The 17583-nt window shown below is 46.3% G+C and overlaps 1 protein-coding gene across 1 annotated transcript in view; it reads left to right on the top strand.

The window, feature by feature from the left end:
• The window catches only part of CTIF (cap binding complex dependent translation initiation factor), a 258156-nt gene that overhangs the window by 80663 nt on the left and 159910 nt on the right, over positions 1-17583 (top strand). Inside the window, exons 5-7 of the mRNA XM_068271884.1 lie at positions 594-667; positions 3147-3251; positions 5133-5208. Of these exons, the coding sequence (XP_068127985.1) occupies positions 594-667; positions 3147-3251; positions 5133-5208 (255 nt within the window). The remainder of the gene's footprint in view (positions 1-593; positions 668-3146; positions 3252-5132; positions 5209-17583) is intronic.

The following is a 17583-nucleotide window of genomic DNA, read 5'->3' as shown; positions in this document are numbered from 1 at the left end:
GGCCTGACTTCCTCTGACAGTAGCAGAATCCGCTGTAAGATGGGGAACAGCACCATCTAGTGGTCTCTAGTCAGAATGCACTCAGCTATTCGGCTAGCTGTGCTTTATTATTATTTAGAATTTATATAGCGCCAACATCTTACGCAGCGCTGTACAGAATATATATAGTCTTATCACCAACTGTCCCTCGGAGGAGCTCACAATCTAATCCCTGCCATAGTCCTATGTCTATGTATGTATCATGTGGTGTATGTATCGTAGTCTAGGGCCAATTTAGGGGGAAGCCAATTAACTTATCTGTATGTTTTTGGGATGTGGGAGGAAACCAGTGTGCCCGGAGGAAATCCACACAGACACAGGGAGAACATACAAACTCCTTGCAGATAGTTTCCTGGCTGGGATTCGAACCGGGCACCCAGCGCTGCAAGGCGAGAACGCTAACCATTACGCCACCTTGCCGCCCATCAGTGAGTGGTAATCTCTTATTCTGACATCTGCCAGCCCTTCCTTATGTCTGTAGAGGACCTGTCACCTGTCTTGGCAGACTGATACTTTTATGTGGTGTTTATCTTTTTGTTGTTCTGTTTCTTCAGAATGGAAATAAAGACAGCTCCCCTGACATGCTGGGCACAGAGATCTGGGCAGCGAGCACGCTTGACTCAATAAGGTAAGTGGGTAAAAAAAATCCCTATGGGACCACCTGACGAGACTGAAAGAGAAACCGTAATCAAGAATTGAACTTCATCCCAATCAGTAGCTGATACCCCCTTTCCCAAGAGAAATCTATTCCCTTTTTACAAACAGATCATCAGGGGGCTCTGTATGGCTGATATTGTGGTGAAACTCCTCCCACAGTGTGATGTCATGACCAAGATCCTGACATCATACTGTGGGAGCCTTGTTGCATTGTGGGAAATAACAGCTGTTTCCAACTGCCAAAAATGCAAGCAGCAGCTACTTCCAGTGACATCACCTGCCAGCAGTAAAATGGCACCATGTGATAAATGTCAGAATGTAAATCGGGGAGAGGAAAGTGTGAGAAAACACGGAAAAGCCGCCGCGTCTGCTGAAAGCAAGGCGGCTGATTCCGCGTCCAACGCGGCGGTTTGCACGCATAGGCACGCGTCTGGTAGTGTGGCAGAACGCGGAAAAGCCGACGCATGTTCTAACAGCAAAGCGGCTGTTTCCGCGTCCAAGGTGGCAGTTTGTACGCAGCAGCGTGCCTTTGGAGTGGCTGGGTCTGTTAGTCCACATAGATGGATGAAGAGCTACGCGCGCGCGGGCCAGAAGTCAGGACCTTTATACCAGCAGGGGAAGTGTCAGCTGATCAGGACGATCAGCTGATTCCTGCAGGACTCATGATTGGCTGAGTGGCTCGGGCGGGGCAGCAGAGTTCAGCTACTATATATTCTGCTTGCTTGTCAGTTGCTGGTTGTCTGCCATTGCAAACACTTTGTGGAAGCATTCAGACCATAGTCAGATCCTTACAGTGTGTTTGAACCAGGAGGACTTGGGAATTCACACTGAGCCAGATTACCTTGTACTGTTTATTTGTGAGACCAGTTCCAGGGTGTTGAGATCAAGGCCCTCACACCCAAGACTAGGGAACTGTATTGTCTTTGTGTTATATTCCAGACTAGTTCCAAGGTGTTGACGATCACGGACCTCACACCCAAGACTAGGGAATTGTATTATTATTTATGTTATGCTCCAGACTAGTTCCAGGGTGTTGATGATCACGGAACTCACACCCAAGACTAGGGAATTGTGTTATCATTTATGTTATGCTCCAGACTAGTTCCAGGGTGTTGATGATCACGGAACTCACACCCAAGACTAGGGAATTGTATTATCATTTATGTTATGCTCCAGACTAGTTCCAGGGTGTTGTGACTACGGACCTCACACCCAGACTAGGATTGTGCTATTTCTGTACTACGTTAGCCCAGTCCAGGGCAATACCTTTCTTATTAGCTGCAGGGCTTCCTGCAACCCAGCCTCGGTCCCTCGCCCAGGGGTCCACAGGCTACAGGAATATCACCCACAGTCAGGGGTGAATTCCTCAGGAGTCTTAGGCCGCCAGCTCCTCTGGTGGTGTCCACTCAGAGTTGTTACTGTTGCACCAAACACTCTCACTATTCTGGTATCCAGAGTTTAGCAATACATCTGTATTATAGCGGATTCTGCAGATCATCGATAATCAGGCGTATATCTGCATTCTTGGTGGTACTGCAGATCGCCAAGAATCAGATTCTCTCTGCGTGCTGACACCAATCGTTACAGAAAGATTTTACAATGGGAAAATACTGACTAAATAATTTATAAGTGAATATTGTAAAATAAAATAAAAAAAAATAAAATTACGGTATACATTGTGTTTTTCACTACAGTTTCTTTTTGTTAGCTACTTAATACACAGTGGTCTTCAGGGGACCTGAAGTGACAGAAATATGGAGGTTAACATTTGTTTCCTTTTAAACAATACCAGTTGCCTGGCTGTCCTGCTGTTCCTCCGCCTCTAATACTTTTAGCCATAGACCCTGAACAAGCATGCAAATCATATGCTCTGACTGAAGTCTGGCTGGATTAGTTGCTTGCTTCTGTGATTTAGGCCTCTTTTCCACAAACTGTTGAGCTGTGTGCTCAGCAAGCAGTTGCCAGGCAGCAGTGAGCAGTTGCCAGGCAGCAGTGAGCAGTTGCCAGGCAGCAGTGAGCAGTTGCCAGGCAGCAGTGAGCAATTGCCAGGCAGCAGCAAGCAGTTGTGAGAGTTTGAGAGGCATTTCACTGCCTGTAAACAGTTCGTGGAAAAGACGCCTTAGACCCTACTGACCAGAAAGATCAGTAGGACTGACAGTCAACTGGTATTGTTTACAAGGACATAAATATGGCAGCCCCATATACCTCTCGCTTCAGGTTCCTTTTAATACACAGTGGCTAAGTACAGGGACTCTTTAATATACATGACAGTCAGCGAACGCACGTTAGATTTTTAGTTCCTACACTTATGGATGTTTGCTGCTTTGCTTAGCGAAGCACAACTGTTATCTGTGAAGGGAGTCTTATATCCGGCATCATTTCTTCTATGATTTGGCATCTCGGTTCACTTTGAAACTTTATCCCTTTCTTGTCTTTTGTCTTTTTTTCAGTGGCGCAACGTGGGACTTGCAGCCAGAAAAACTAGACCTTACGCAATTTCACCGAAAGCATCGGAACACCCCAAAGCACCCTCTGCCTCAAATAGACCGCGATGGGTAACTGCCACTGTTATTACTTTTCTTGCCAGGGCCATTTTTGTCACTAGGCACATTAGGCTTGTGCCTAGAGGCAGCAGTACTACATAGACACCGCTGAGCACTGCAGCACCTCTTAGTTATCCAGCTGCTTTTGTGCTGCCTCTTTTGAAGCTATGAGGGCTGGTTAACACACAGATTGAACTCAGCTAGCGATTGCATGTTTGTGGTGCTATTTTTTGGCAATTATGCTTTGTGGTTTTTGTTCAGGGGAACGAGAATCGCATCATGATTGCTCCTGAAATGCTGTGTGCAGCGCATTTGTGATTTATACACATCGCCAACGCTGCAGTGAAAATGGTCCCATAGTGGTCACACACTATTTCCTGTTCACAGTACACAGGATTAAACTGGAGGCGGGGCATTTAATTTAAAAATAAATTACATAAATAGTTAACTTAAGGACTCAACTTTTTTAATCTGTATGTCATGAGGGTATATTGTTATTTTTGGAAATAAGAGCATGTAATTAGTGATGACACATAACAGAAAAAATACACCTTTATTTCCCCCAAAAATATTGTCCCATGCATTGTATTAGGGACATATTTTTTTAATATTAGGGACATATTTTAAATGTTGTAATAACCGGGACAAATGGGCAAATGAGTAGGTTTTATCCACAGTAGCACCCTTTATTTTAAAACTATTATGGCCGAAAACTGAGAAATAATGATTTTTGTTTTCTATTTTTCTATTATTATTCTCCTTAAAATACATTTAGAATAAAACAATTCTTAGCAAAACGTACCACCCAAAGAAAGCCTAATTGATGGCGAAAATAACAAGATATAGATGATTTCATTATGATAAGTAGTGATAAAGTTATTGGCGAATGAATGGAAGGAGCGCAGAAAGGTGAAAATTGCTCTGGTCTATAAGGGAAAAACCCCTCAGTGATGAAATGGTTAATCCTTTTCTGGTGAACAGGGCCTTAAAGGGATACTTAAGTCAAGGGGCAAAAATGAGTTTAACTCACCTGGGGCTTTCCTCAGTGCCCTCGCAGCCGATTGGTGCCCTCGCAGCCCCGCTCTGATGCTCCCGGACCCGCCGGCAACGACTTCCGGTTTCGCCGTCACCGGCCGACAGGCATGGGAACGTGAGTGATTTTCCGGAATAGCAGCATAGGGGGCGATATTATGGCTGGGAACGCGGAAAATCACTCGCGTTCCCATGCCTGTCGGCCGGTGACGGCGAAACCGGAAGTCGTCGCCGGCGGGTCCAGGAGCATCAGAGCGGGGCTGCGAGGGCACCAATCGGCTGCAGGGGGCTGAGGAAAGCCCCAGGTGAGTTAAACTCATTTTTGCCCCTTGACTTAAGTATCCCTTTAAGCTTTGATCACATTATACTTGTTGTGGCACATACACTTTATGACATGTTCACATTTAAGGCCCCGTTCACATCACAAACGCGAATGGCCATGCGTGCAGAACGCAACGCATGCGAACGCACGCCATCTGCGTTTGTGTGTGTTGCGTGGCTGATCCCATTACTGAAAAGTGAATGGGACAGCCACACGTTTTTGCAAAAAATGCATACAGCATGCGTTCCTGGACCGCACAGGTCCGGAACGCATGCAGTGTGAACATCAGACAGTGCAGTCTATGCACTGTCTGATGTCATGCGTGTCGGCCACCTGCACGCGTTTCCAAAACGCAGCTGTAAACGCGTGCAGTGTGAATGGGGTCTCAACATACAAAATGTTAGTGGTCTGTATAAAGCTGTGGATTTATAGTATATCCGTATAAAGCTATGAATGGGGGCGGGGCTCTGTGCTCTACCTGTTCCTGTATCTGTGCACAGGCCATGTGTTCCTCCACTTAGCCGTGTCTTTCTGTTCAGGTTCGGGAAAGGAAAATGTGACGATGGGAACGAGATTAATCTGAACGACATAGAGAAAGTACTCCCTACGTGGCCGGTAAGCCCTGCTCTCTGCAGTATTATAATGTACTAGTGGACCTAAGCTCGTTTTAAAAATGGGCTAGGCCTATCACTGCACATGCGCCCACCATGCACGCACATTTCCACCGCGCGCTCCCGCACCCACCCACCTACCTACCCGCGCACGCCCGTCCGCCCCTTCGCCCGTCATCCTTTGACGCGCGTCACTCTCCCTCAGTGTCTCTGCGTCCCTGCTCATGCGCAGAACGCAAATGGTACGCACACAGGGACATGGGACGCAGAGACATTAGGGTTTTATTATAGAGGATAACTGTCTGTAAAGTGCGGGAAATGGAGTGACTATGGAGAAATTAGAATGTGAAATGCTGCTTGCTGTTCTCAGCTGCAGATCACCTGCAGGTTATTAAGAGCTTTGTAACTACACTTGGCGACCCATAAAATAAAGAGTCCTTTTCGAAACTGGCATGCTAATATTCAAATCCCTACACTAACTACGAACTGAATACCTGAAGCATTTGTTGCAACTGCGTCACACCTCCCACAACCTCAGACAGATCAAAAGGATCCAATAACTAGACCACCCCCAGAGTCCACAACTAAAAACCTTTGGAGCCAGAGCTTTCTGTCATGCTGCCCCTACCCTGTGGAATGCCTTGCCAAACATAATCTAGACCGCTCCAACCTTGGACACATTTCAATCAAAACTGAAAAGCCACCTGTATAGTGTGGCATTTATCATCACATAAGGTTTTCCGTCTGTAGGGGTCACCATGTACTGATCTGAAGCTTCTGCGCTCTGGGTCCTCAGGGAGAAAAGCGCTTTACAAATGTTTTGTTGTTGTTACCACTTCTTCGGATGCACAGTGCACAGCTTACCATACATGCCAGCTACCCCCGTTTTCCCTATTTACTTCAACTCTGGTGTCCTGTAAAGTGAACCTACATCGAAGATTAAAAAAAAAGGTTCACTTACCTGAGGCGTCTCTCTAGGATCCTCCGGCCCCCCTGCAGCAGCTACGTTTCGATGCAGAGCGACTGGCTAGTCTGTGGCCACTGTGCTTGAGTTGCCCTGGCCATGTGCTTTCTCGATCACGCTCCCGTTACGCCTCCACGCTCGTGCTCCCACAATCCCGCTCCTACGATCACGCTCCCACAATCCCGCTCCTACGATCACGCTCCCACGATCCCGCTCCCACGATCCCGCTCCCACGATCCCGCTCCCACGATCCCGCTCCTACGATCACGCTCCTACGATCACGCTCCCACGATCCCGCTCCTACGATCACGCTCCCACAATCCCGCTCCTACGATCACGCTCCCACAATCCCGCTCCTACGATCACGCTCCCACAATCCCGCTCCTACGATCACGCTCCCACAATCCCGCTCCTACGATCACGCTCCCACAATCCCGCTCCTACGATCACGCTCCCACAATCCCGCTCCTACGATCCCGCTCCCACGATCCCGCTCCCACAATCCCGCTCCTACGAATCCCGCTCCCACAATCCCGCTCCTACGATCCCGCTCCCACAATCCCGCTCCTACGATCCCGCTCCCACAATCCCGCTCCTACGATCCCGCTCCCACAATCCCGCTCCTACGATCACGCTCCCACAATCCCGCTCCTACGATCACGCTCCCACAATCCCGCTCGCTTCGCTCATGCAGCACAGGGCATATGGCCTGATATTCTGTAATTTTCCAAATGTCTACCAATTCCTATTGTTTAACGGTCAGCTTCATTTTTAAAGGGCAACTGAAGCAAGAGGGATATGGAAGCTGACATATTTCCTTTTTAACAATGCACATTGCCTGGCTGTCTTGCTAATCCTTTTCCTCTAATACTTTCAGCCGTAGACCCTGAACAAGCATGCAGCAGATCTGGTGTTTTGACATTATTGTCAGATCTGACAAGATTAGCTGAGCTGCGTGTGGTGTGATTCACACTACTGCAGCCAAATAGTGCAGCAGGGCAGCCAGGCAACTGGTATTGTTGAAAAGGAAACAGATTTGGCAGTCTCCATATTCTTCTCACTTGAGTTCCCCTTTAAGGCAGGGTTTATACTTGCAAAGGTTATTTTATGATGCTATGCAGGCAGCAGTAGTTTTTTCATGGTTGGCTCCCTCTAGTGGATGCATTTGAGGCATGTGGATTTTAGTTTCTCTTGTGACAATACACACTGAATGAAAACACCATAGAAGAAAAAAAGAAGAAAGCTATTTGACTGAATAATATAGACCAATTCCTTTTTTCCAATATTAGCGCAACTTTTTTAGGGACTTATCCCAAACATAAAAATCAATTAAAAACAAGCCAGCAGGAGGTAGATCTCACAATATCTAATGAATACCATACCAAATTAGACCAATGTTCGATGGGCAAGCAATGCATACAAAACACCGCCATGCAGCATAAGTATATGCACGGATTGTACCCAGATAGGAAAGTATTCAATGAACAAGCGTTGCATAAAACAGAGCGCCATACAGCAAATGTGCATATAAACATCAATTCAACGAGGATGCATAGAGGAGAGGAGTACATGAAGTAGAACCCTGAGCCGTCTTACCCAACCGCCGTCCTGCTGCGCTATCTCACACGTATCAAAACTCCCGTTTCTTCTCGGAGATGTTTTAGCAACACACACTGAATGTTCATTGGCTCTGCTTACTTTCTGGACGTGACAATGTTGCTCACAGCAATAAAATAAAGAGGAGTGGCTTTACTTTTTGTATGGGCAGTGGGATGGGATGTTTTTTTATTTTATTTTTTTAATGCCAGGCAGGGGCTTAAAGTGAACCAGAAACGAAGCACCCTCATGTATTTTATCATATATATCAGTGGGGACATTAGAGAAAACTCCTACCCTGCTCTCTGTTTCATTCTTCACTGCTCAGCCTGCTTGTTATTAGCCCTGATCAAATCTTTCTTCTCTGATATCTTTCCAAGCCCAAGCCTGCCCCCTTCTGGCACTGCTATAATGATTCCTGAGTAAAGCCAGACTGAATGCTCAGTCAGAGATTTTATCAGTGCTGATAACAAGCAGGCTGAGCAGTGAAGGATGAAACAGAGAGCAGGGTAGGTGTTTTCTCTAATGTCCCCACTGATATATATGGTAATATACACGAGGGTGCGTCGTTTCTGGTTCACTTTATAGTAAATATTGTACATCTGATGGCTTGTGTCATCTCCGTTAGGTTGGGTTTTTTAAAATTTTGTACCTTGTTTAACCTCCTTAGCGGTAATGCCGTGCTACACACGGGGTAGCCGCCGCGGAGGATCACATGGCCCCGGGACTTAAAAAAACAAAGAAACTGGTGCAATACACTTTAGCTAGCGGTTCGCTAGCTAAGCGTATGCACAAAGTTGCTCCGGTCCCCCGCGATCGCCCGCAGTTACTTCCGGGATACATTCCCCCCAGCGTTCCCATGCAGGCGCAGCCGCCCAATTGGCTCCAGGCATCGCGATGGCGGCGATCGGAATTGCGGATGACGTCGATGATGTCATGACATCAGCTCCGATCGCCGCCATAGCAACGCCGGAAGCCGATCAGGAAACTGCGCTCTTCGTGGGATCGTGGCGAGGTACGTATAGCCGGCGGCGATCGGCGGGCATGGGGGGGACCGGAGCAACCTAAAGCATACGCTTAGCTAGCGAAATGCTAGCTAAAGCGGCAAAAACAAAATTTGGGGTCAAAAAACCTCCCAGCGGACGCAGAGTCAGAAACTGCGTACCGTCAAGGGGGTTAAAGCACACAGAATAGTATGTATGGGGACATCTAGTGGTAAAAAAATACATATAAAATACACATTTTGCACTGTACTTTACACTTGTAAAAAGAAAAAAAGAAGGTGGCAGCTTTTTTTTTTTTTTTTTTTTTTTTTTTTTTTTTTTTACATAAATAGTTAAGTTAGGTCCTCAGTTTTTTTTCTAATATGTACCGGTATGTCATGTCTTTTTGCAAATAATGCCGTGTAATTATTCATCTAGTACAAACAGAAAAAAATACACCTTTATTTCAAAATAATGCATTGTCGCCATACATTGTACTAGGGACATAATTTAAATGTTGTAATATTCAGGACAAATGGGTTAATAAAATACAGTATGCGAGTTTTATTTAGAGTAGCATTGTTTATTTTAAAGCTTTAGGGGATGCAATTGGAGAATTTTTTTTTTATTTTAACATTTTTTTGCACTGGTTTTCCCTTTAAAATGAATAGAAAATAAAATAATTACTGAAACCAAATATCACCTCAGAAAGGCCTAATCTGTGGCAATAAAACAAGGTATAGATAATTTTGGTGTGGTAAGTAGCGATAAAGTTATTGGTGAATGAAAGGGAGGAGCGCTGATAGGTGAAAATGGCTCTGGTCCGTTAGGGTAAAAAGGGTTAAACAGAGGATGAAAAACAAAAAAAACTACAAATAAACTAGGAGATGACAATTGAAGTACAACTAACACACACCAGCATCCATACACACATTTATCAACACCACCTTGCAGTAAATTGGCCCATGAGATTGTATCATTTGAGACTTGTTTTAAAGCTTCAATGAGCACACTGATTATGCACAATCCTTTAGGTCATAGAGAGTCCAATTAGCATGATATTGGAAGGAGCGGAGCCCTAGGGTATCAGTCCATCACATTGGGCAGTGCACTTTGGTAGGCTCTAAGTAGGATAGTATCCCATAAAAGCAAACACTGTGTGTAGGATGACAGTTCAGTGGGTAGAAGTGTTAAAGGACAACAGAAGAGAGAGGTATATGGAGGCGGCCATGTTTATTTCCTTTTAATCAATACCAGTTGCCTGGCAGCCCTGCTGATCCTCTGCCTCTAATGCTTTTAGCCATAGCCCCTGAACAAGCATGCAGCAGATCAGGTGTTTCAGACTTTAAAGTCAGATCTGACAAGACTAGCTGCATGCTTGTTTCTGGTGTTATTCAGATACTGCTGCAGAGAAATAGACCAGCAGGACTGCCAGGCAACTGGTATTGATTAAAAGGAAATAATTATGGCAGCCTCCGTATACCTCTTACTTCAGTTCTCCTTTAAGCAGTGAAGCAGGGTATTTGAATCTAAGCAAGGTAGAAAAGCATGAGGACTCAGCCAATGCAACAAGCCAGCCACAGTGACAGATAATCGATTGAATGTAGGCATACAGTACCAGATCCCTGGTGTCTGCTGTCAGAAGGAAAGCACTGTTAGATGGAGTTCATTGGTGAGGAATCCAGAGTGGCTGATGACTTGTGGAGTGCAAAGGTTAAAAAGGAATGGAGCACCCCAGCTCCAGCATGGGACAAGCGTGATAGACGGGTAGGTCACACTGCCAAGCAGTGGAAAGCAAGAGTAGGTGCAGAGCAGGTGCAGGAGGGTAGAGATCAGTGAGGTATCAGACCGTCATGAATGCTGCCACGCTGATGATCCCCGACATGTTTCGCCGGAGAATTCCGGCTTCCTCAAGGAGGCGTGGCCACCAACAAGCACACAAAAAACTGTATCTCCCAGGAGAAAACATAGAAGAAAAAGTGAATTGAATAAGAGCAATTCAGGGTCATCTGTGCCTTCACTGCTCCATGGCCATGTAGTGACTGTTATGATTATTGCTACATCCATAGTTTGGAGGGTTCTAGCTGTTTTTGGATCATGGCTGCCCCTGCTGTCATTATGACTGTCTGGCTCTCATCACTGACTAATATGCTGTCCCCCCACATGTGATTGGCTACTTTGCTCCTCCTATTTCCTGTTCCTCTCTGTGGGTATTACACATGACTAGCCACTATGCTCTTTCCGTTATGTGACTGCTCAACTCCCCCCTCCCCCCCCCCCTCTGCCAATGTGATTGATTACTGTGCCACTCCTTATGAATGGCCAGTATGATCTATCTCCCATGTGACTGGTCTCTGTGCTCCACCAATCAGTATGATTGGCTGGAACGAGAAGGCATGTCACCACAGGGACACTGATAGGTGCAGGCTGGGAGGAGGAGGCATTGCAACACAGGACACAGATAGGTGCAGGCTGGTAGGAGGAGGCATGGCAGCACAGGGACACTGATGGGTGCAGGCTGGGAGGAGGAGGCATGGCAGCACAGGGACACTGATAGGTGCAGGCTGGGAGGAGGAGGCATGGCAGTACAGGACACTGATAGGTGCAGGCTGGGAGGAGGAGGCATGGCAGTACAGGACACTGATAGGTGCAGGCTGGGAGGAGGAGGCATGGCAGCACAGGACACTGATAGGTGCAGGCTGGAAGGAGGAGGCATGGCAGCACAGGCCACTGATAGGTGCAGGCTGGAAGGAGGAGGCATGGCAGCACAGGACACTGATAGGTGCAGGCTGGAAGGAGAAGACATGGCAGCACAGGACACTGATAGGTGCAGGCTGGGAGGAGGAGGCATGGCAGCACAGGACACTGATAGGTGCAGGCTGGAAGGAGGAGGCATGGCAACACAAGGACACTGATAGGTGCGGGCTGGAAGGAGAAGGCATGGCAGCACAGGACACTGATAGGTGCAGGCTGGGAGGAGGAGGCATGGCAGCACAGGACACTGATAGGTGCAGGCTGGAAGGAGGAGGCATGGCAGCACAGGACACTGATAGGTGCAGGCTGCGTGGAGGAGACATGGCAACACAAGGACACTGATAGGTGCAGGCTGGAAGGAGAAGGCATGGCAGCACAGGACACTGATAGGTGCAGGCTGGGAGGAGGAGGCATGGCAGCACAGGACACTGATAGGTGCAGGCTGGAAGGAGGAGGCATGGCAGCACAGGACACTGATAGGTGCAGGCTGGGAGGAGGAGGCATGGCAGCACAGGGACAATGATAGGTGAAGGCTGGAAGGAGGAGGCATGGCAGCACAGGGACACAGATAGGTGCAGGCTGGGAGGAGGAGGCATGGCAGCACAGGACACTGATAGGTGCAGGCTGGAGGGAGGAGGCATGGCAGCACAGGGACACAGATAGGTGCAGGCTGGGAGGAGGAGGAGGCATGGCAGCACAGGGACACAGATAGGTGCAGGCTGGGAGGGGGAGGCATGGCAGCACAGGACACTGATAGATGCAGGCTGGGAGGAGGAGGCCTGGCAGGACAGGGACACTGATAGCTGCAGGCTGGCAACTCTGAGTGGTTTGAGATGGTTGACTTATTCCTGGCAGAGTCTCTGATTCTGACTTCCTCTGCTTTTGGCTCTTATCAGGATTGATGTAAGTACCCTGGGCTGGCTTCCCCTTTAATCTCCCAGCCATGTCAGTGTGTGTATCCTGGCTATCTTACCTACACTAAAAAACAAGGAGTGATGTCATGCGGTCAGTGTTGCAGATTCCTCATAATAGTCAGCAGTGGGGTGTATTTATATTAGCCTTGTGGGTGCTTCTCTCCTGTCTCTGCCAGGCTTTTGTCTGGAGATACAGAGCGAGGGGGGCTCCGCAGCCTGTCTGTTACCCCCCCCCCCCCCCCCTACGTGTAACCAGGCTTCTGTCTTCCTGCTCCAGCACCCCCTGAAGCCTGTCAGCAGCCTGGAGAGAAAATTATATCATTCCTTTCCAGGCCAGCTAAAGATAGCAGCTCGCAGATCCTGTGTTTATGTCCAGACAGTGCGCAGGCCCTCATTGTATGGCACAGCCTGGGCCCGCGCCCAGTGCCGCCCCCTGTATTGTGTCAGCATGTAATTAGTGGTGTGACACCTCTGCTCGCCCTGCATTGGGAATAGCTCATTCAGACTCAGCTTGTTTCATGTTCAGGTCCGGGGGGCATAAAAACATTTATTCTGGTTTCGGATAGTGCGGTGAGTGGTTAGAACCTCTTTTGGATTTTTATTTCTGTCCCGTGTCCCCATCTGTGAGAATTATACTCACTTCCTGCCTAAACAGGAAGTGGGGAAATAACTTGTGTGAGACCAGTACAGCATATAAAACAGGTTTTGTAAAGTTGAAGGGGGCACCTCCCTGGAAGGAATGGGGCTGCGGAGGGCGACAGGGAAGCCTCTTTAGGGCGCAGAGGCCATCTCCTCCTGAAGTAAACACTTTTTGTCACTTCAGATTCACTTTAAAGAGACACTGAAGTGGGAAAAAAAAATGATATAATGAATTGGTTGTATAGTTCAGATCATTACTAGAACATTAGTAGCAAAGAAAATATTCTAATTTTTATTTTCAGTTATATAGTTTTTGTTTTTTTTATTATATAACATTGCATCATTCTCTAATATTTGCAATTTACACACTACCCAGCATTGTAAATTTTACAGAGCAGGCCAGTGAACTTTTGACCTGTCCTCTGGAGAAGAAATGCAATACAGTGACTGACAGTTGAGGTAATAGGCTTCAGAAGACAGAGCTCTCTGCCACTTTGAAAGTCGTGGAGCTCAATGGCTCTTTTGCATAGCTAACTACTGGAGTTTCTTAACTCTTCCTGTACTGGAAACAATATTAGACTTATGTCTCTGCTCCTAATGTTTTATTTCTTAGCTGTACTACACATACCAATAATTATATCATATTTTTTTCTTTTCGCTTCAGTGTCTCTTTAACTACTTTCGCCTCCTGGACGTAGAAGTTACGTCCAGAAGGCCATGTGGGCTCCCGCGGCCGATCGCGCGTGTGCACGCACGCTCCCGGCTTGCGGTTCGTTAGCCCAGGAATCAGTGAATTGGGCTATGGTGCTTGATCACTGATTCCTCTCCCCCGCAGAAAAAGAGACAGCTTCTCTTGGAAGCCTAACTTTTTCTGCCTCCTATGTCCCCCTCGTACGTTACGCTTACAGTGACGTCATGTAAACAAACCTAAGGTTGCTATCTTGTCGCCAAAAAGTAAAACTACATCTACATTAAAAAAATAAATATATTTACATCACAAAAATACCCATATAAAATGTGTAATCATAATAAAAAAAATTATAATAAAAAAACACAAATATTTAGGGTCTAAACTTTTTAAATATCTATGTAAAGATGAAATATTTCTATTTTTATTATAAGCTTGTAAATAGTGATGGATGCAAATGGAAAAAATGCACTTTTATTTCCAAATAAAATATTGTCGCCATACATTGTGATAAGGACATAATGTAAACTGTGTAATAACCAGGACAAATGGGCAAATACAATACGTGGGTTTTAATTATGGAGGAATGTATTATTTTAAAACTATAATGGCCGAAAACGGAGAAATGAATTTTTTCAGTTTTTTCTTATTCTTGCTGTTAAAATGCATTTACAGTAAGGTAGCTCTTAGCAAAATGTACCACCCAAAGAAAGCCTAAATGGTGGCGGAAAAAACAAGATATAGATCAGTTCAATGTGATAAGTAGTGATAAAGTTATAGGCTAATGAATTGGAGGTGAACATTGCTCGGATGCATAAAGTGAAAACGACTGAGGGCTGAAGTGGTGAAAGACTCAAATCTGCCTGGAGGTGAGGACATCACAGTATCAGCTGGCGGAGGGAGGGACGATGAGTCATCCCTGTTCTACGGGACAGGTGTTTTAGGGGAATACAGCAGTGTCAGTATGCAAAAAGGGGAAAAACCAGGTACTGAATATATAATAGACAAATGTGTCTGTTTGACAATATGTGTTATGCAAAATGTTGCCAGCAGCTCTTGCATGCTTAAAACCGATAACTCTGAAGATAAATGCTGAATGTGAAATCAGGGCTGTGGAGTCGGTACAAAAATCTTCTGACTTTGACTCCTCAGTTTATGAAACCACCGAGTCGGTGGTACCCAAAATGGCTCCAACTCCTCGACTCCGACTCCTTAGTGTAATACTTATACTAGGGCTGTAAATTTGGTACAAATATCATCTAACTCCGACTCCCCAGCTTATAAAACCACCGACTCTGACTCCAGGTACCCAAAAATTGCTCCGACTCCACAGCCCTGTGTGCAATAGGTGAAAGTTCCAACCACCAGCGTTTGGTGTGGGCTGATTGCAGGGTACCTGATGGCAAGCAATGAATGCAGCAATGTATCGCCTCCTATAACCAGCTGGTCACAATCTGCCAGATAAACGGCACACCTCCTACAGGTCGGGAGTTTTGAAAGTCATCAATTTGCCCTCAGACTCGTAGAGGAATGGCAGCCATCTCACCAAGCCTGGTGCTAGCCGGTTGTAACATCGCCACCTGCGCTCCACGCTTTCGTGCAAGATCTTTCCAGCATGCTGTTTTGATCGATATTGACCAGGAATTGATTTTGATGATAGATCGGTTGGCCACATTTTGCTATTGATCTCTGCCAGATTCAGTCATTATGATTGAACCGGCCAGATATCAGTACTGCAAATTGAGTATTGTATGGGCACTTTAAAGCGGATCCGAGAGGAAAAACTAACTATAATAAGTAACTTGTCTATATATCTTCTCTAAAGTTTAGATAGTTTACACAGCATATCTAGCAGCAAACCGCTTCAACAGTTTATGATTATTTATTGCTGTGATACAATGAGGGCAGCCATGTTCTCTTTGTCACATTGTCACAGGATGAGAGCTGGAGATGCTATCAGCATGCCTGTGTGTAATGTGACAAATTCAGTCCCCTCTCCTCCTCCCTCCTCTGAAATCAAAGGCTAGTAACCTCCTCCCCCTACTGCCCAGACTGAGCTCCCATGAGCCCTTGCTACAGTGCCAAGGCACTGTGAAAAGCTGTGGGCGAGGCCTGTTTAGTTTATAGAGAATTAGAGTATTAAAACAAAACAAAAAAGTATTTGGCTTGAAGAATGCCCTATAAACTATATGAAAGGAACACAATTATGCAATGAGTAAAAGTTTATCTTGGATCCACTTTAAGGTGGCCATACACTGATAGATTTGCAGCAGATTCGACCATCCGATTTCTGTCAGTTGCCTGTCAGGTCGAATCTGACAGGTATCTATCTGATGTGTGCCCTACACAGATTTCCAATAGATTTCATTCTGAAAACCGATCTAAATGCACTATTGCACCATCAGATCCAATGCAACTCTATGGGCCATCGAGATTGACCTAGATTTTCCATCCTGTCAGATCAAATCGATCGAAATCGGCCGTAAACCGATCGCCAAATCGATTGTGCATTGATTTGCGGCCGATCAATTGATCGATCGTTGGCTGAAATCGACCAGTGTACGGGCCCATTTAGGGAATGCAAATAAATGTACTATATCAATGTACACACTTTATCCGTCTCCTGCCTTTCGGTGGTGGTGCGCTTCCTGCTGTGGCCAGTAGGGGGTAGCAGAGCTCTACCGGCATTTTCTATTTTTCTCTATTTTTTGCCACTGGCAGGCACCCATGAAGTCGGCACAGAGGAAGCTACAAAGTTCAGTAATCTCACATTTTCCACGTTGCAAGGTCCGCTATTTTTGGCCGGTACCACGTAACAGCAGGGCTAGATCTACACTGTAAACAGAGTTAGTGTCCCAACAAGCTTCCCCGCGCCAGAACATTGCAGACATCTTGGCACCGGCGCCAGGCGAGTATTGTCCCGGCGATCTCATGATCAGAGGAGTCACAGCCAGCCTGTTCTGACCAGGTCATAATGTAATCAGAGAGCGCCGGAATCTCCCGTACACACAGTGCTTTCATTCCAGTTAATGGGAAGGCTAAAAGTGCAGCCAACAGCTAAAGGCCAGGACATCTTCAGCGCTTTTATCACTCTTTGTGTCCTTGTTATTATTATTATTTTTAATCATATAGCGCTAACATCTTCCGTAACGCTGTACACAGCACAAGACAAATATTGGGGAGCATAGATGCAGGAGACGTTCAATACTCTGTACAATCAGGACATTCAGCAACACATACATCGTTGATGGTGTAGTTTGAGATGTCGCCGATACTGGGCCATGTTTATTTGATAAATTAAAGCAGATTTAGAAACAGTAGGAGGAGGTCCCTGCCCTTGCAAGCTTACAATCTAGAGGGTAGTGGATTGGTGACATTAAAGCGGGATTGTCACCATAAACATCAAATTTCAACAGCAACTGGTCTGAGTGTATTAAGTGATAAAGATGCTAAGCCTGCATTCAAAACTTTCAAACCTTTTTCTGCTGTTATGGTTTGAAGTTATCCTCCTGCTTTAAGGTATGCCAGGGCCGAAGCTCGGGTACAAACTTACGGTAGATTCTTACCTAAAGAGAGGGAAGCCTCCAGCTCCTATTGAGGCTTCCCCCACTGGTCTGATGTCCCCTGTCGCTGAGTCCGGAAGAGTCTGCTGATGTCTGACGACTACTAAACTTCCTGTCCAGGGGAAGTTTAAACAGTAGAGGGCGCTCTACTGTTTAAACTTCCTGCCGGGACAGGAAGTTATGTGTAGCTCTGGAGCCCGAAGTGAAGAAGAAGACCAGGGGACTCGCGTCGGCTGGAGCAGGTAATGTATTGCGTCGGTCGTCGGGCATTAGAACGC

Source organism: Hyperolius riggenbachi, chromosome 1 (genome assembly GCF_040937935.1).
Source record: "Hyperolius riggenbachi isolate aHypRig1 chromosome 1, aHypRig1.pri, whole genome shotgun sequence".
In the NCBI taxonomy this organism is placed as follows: Eukaryota; Metazoa; Chordata; class Amphibia; order Anura; family Hyperoliidae; genus Hyperolius; species Hyperolius riggenbachi.
The sequence above is the reverse complement of the archived record's forward strand: the minus strand, read 5'-3'. Positions and strand labels throughout refer to the sequence as shown.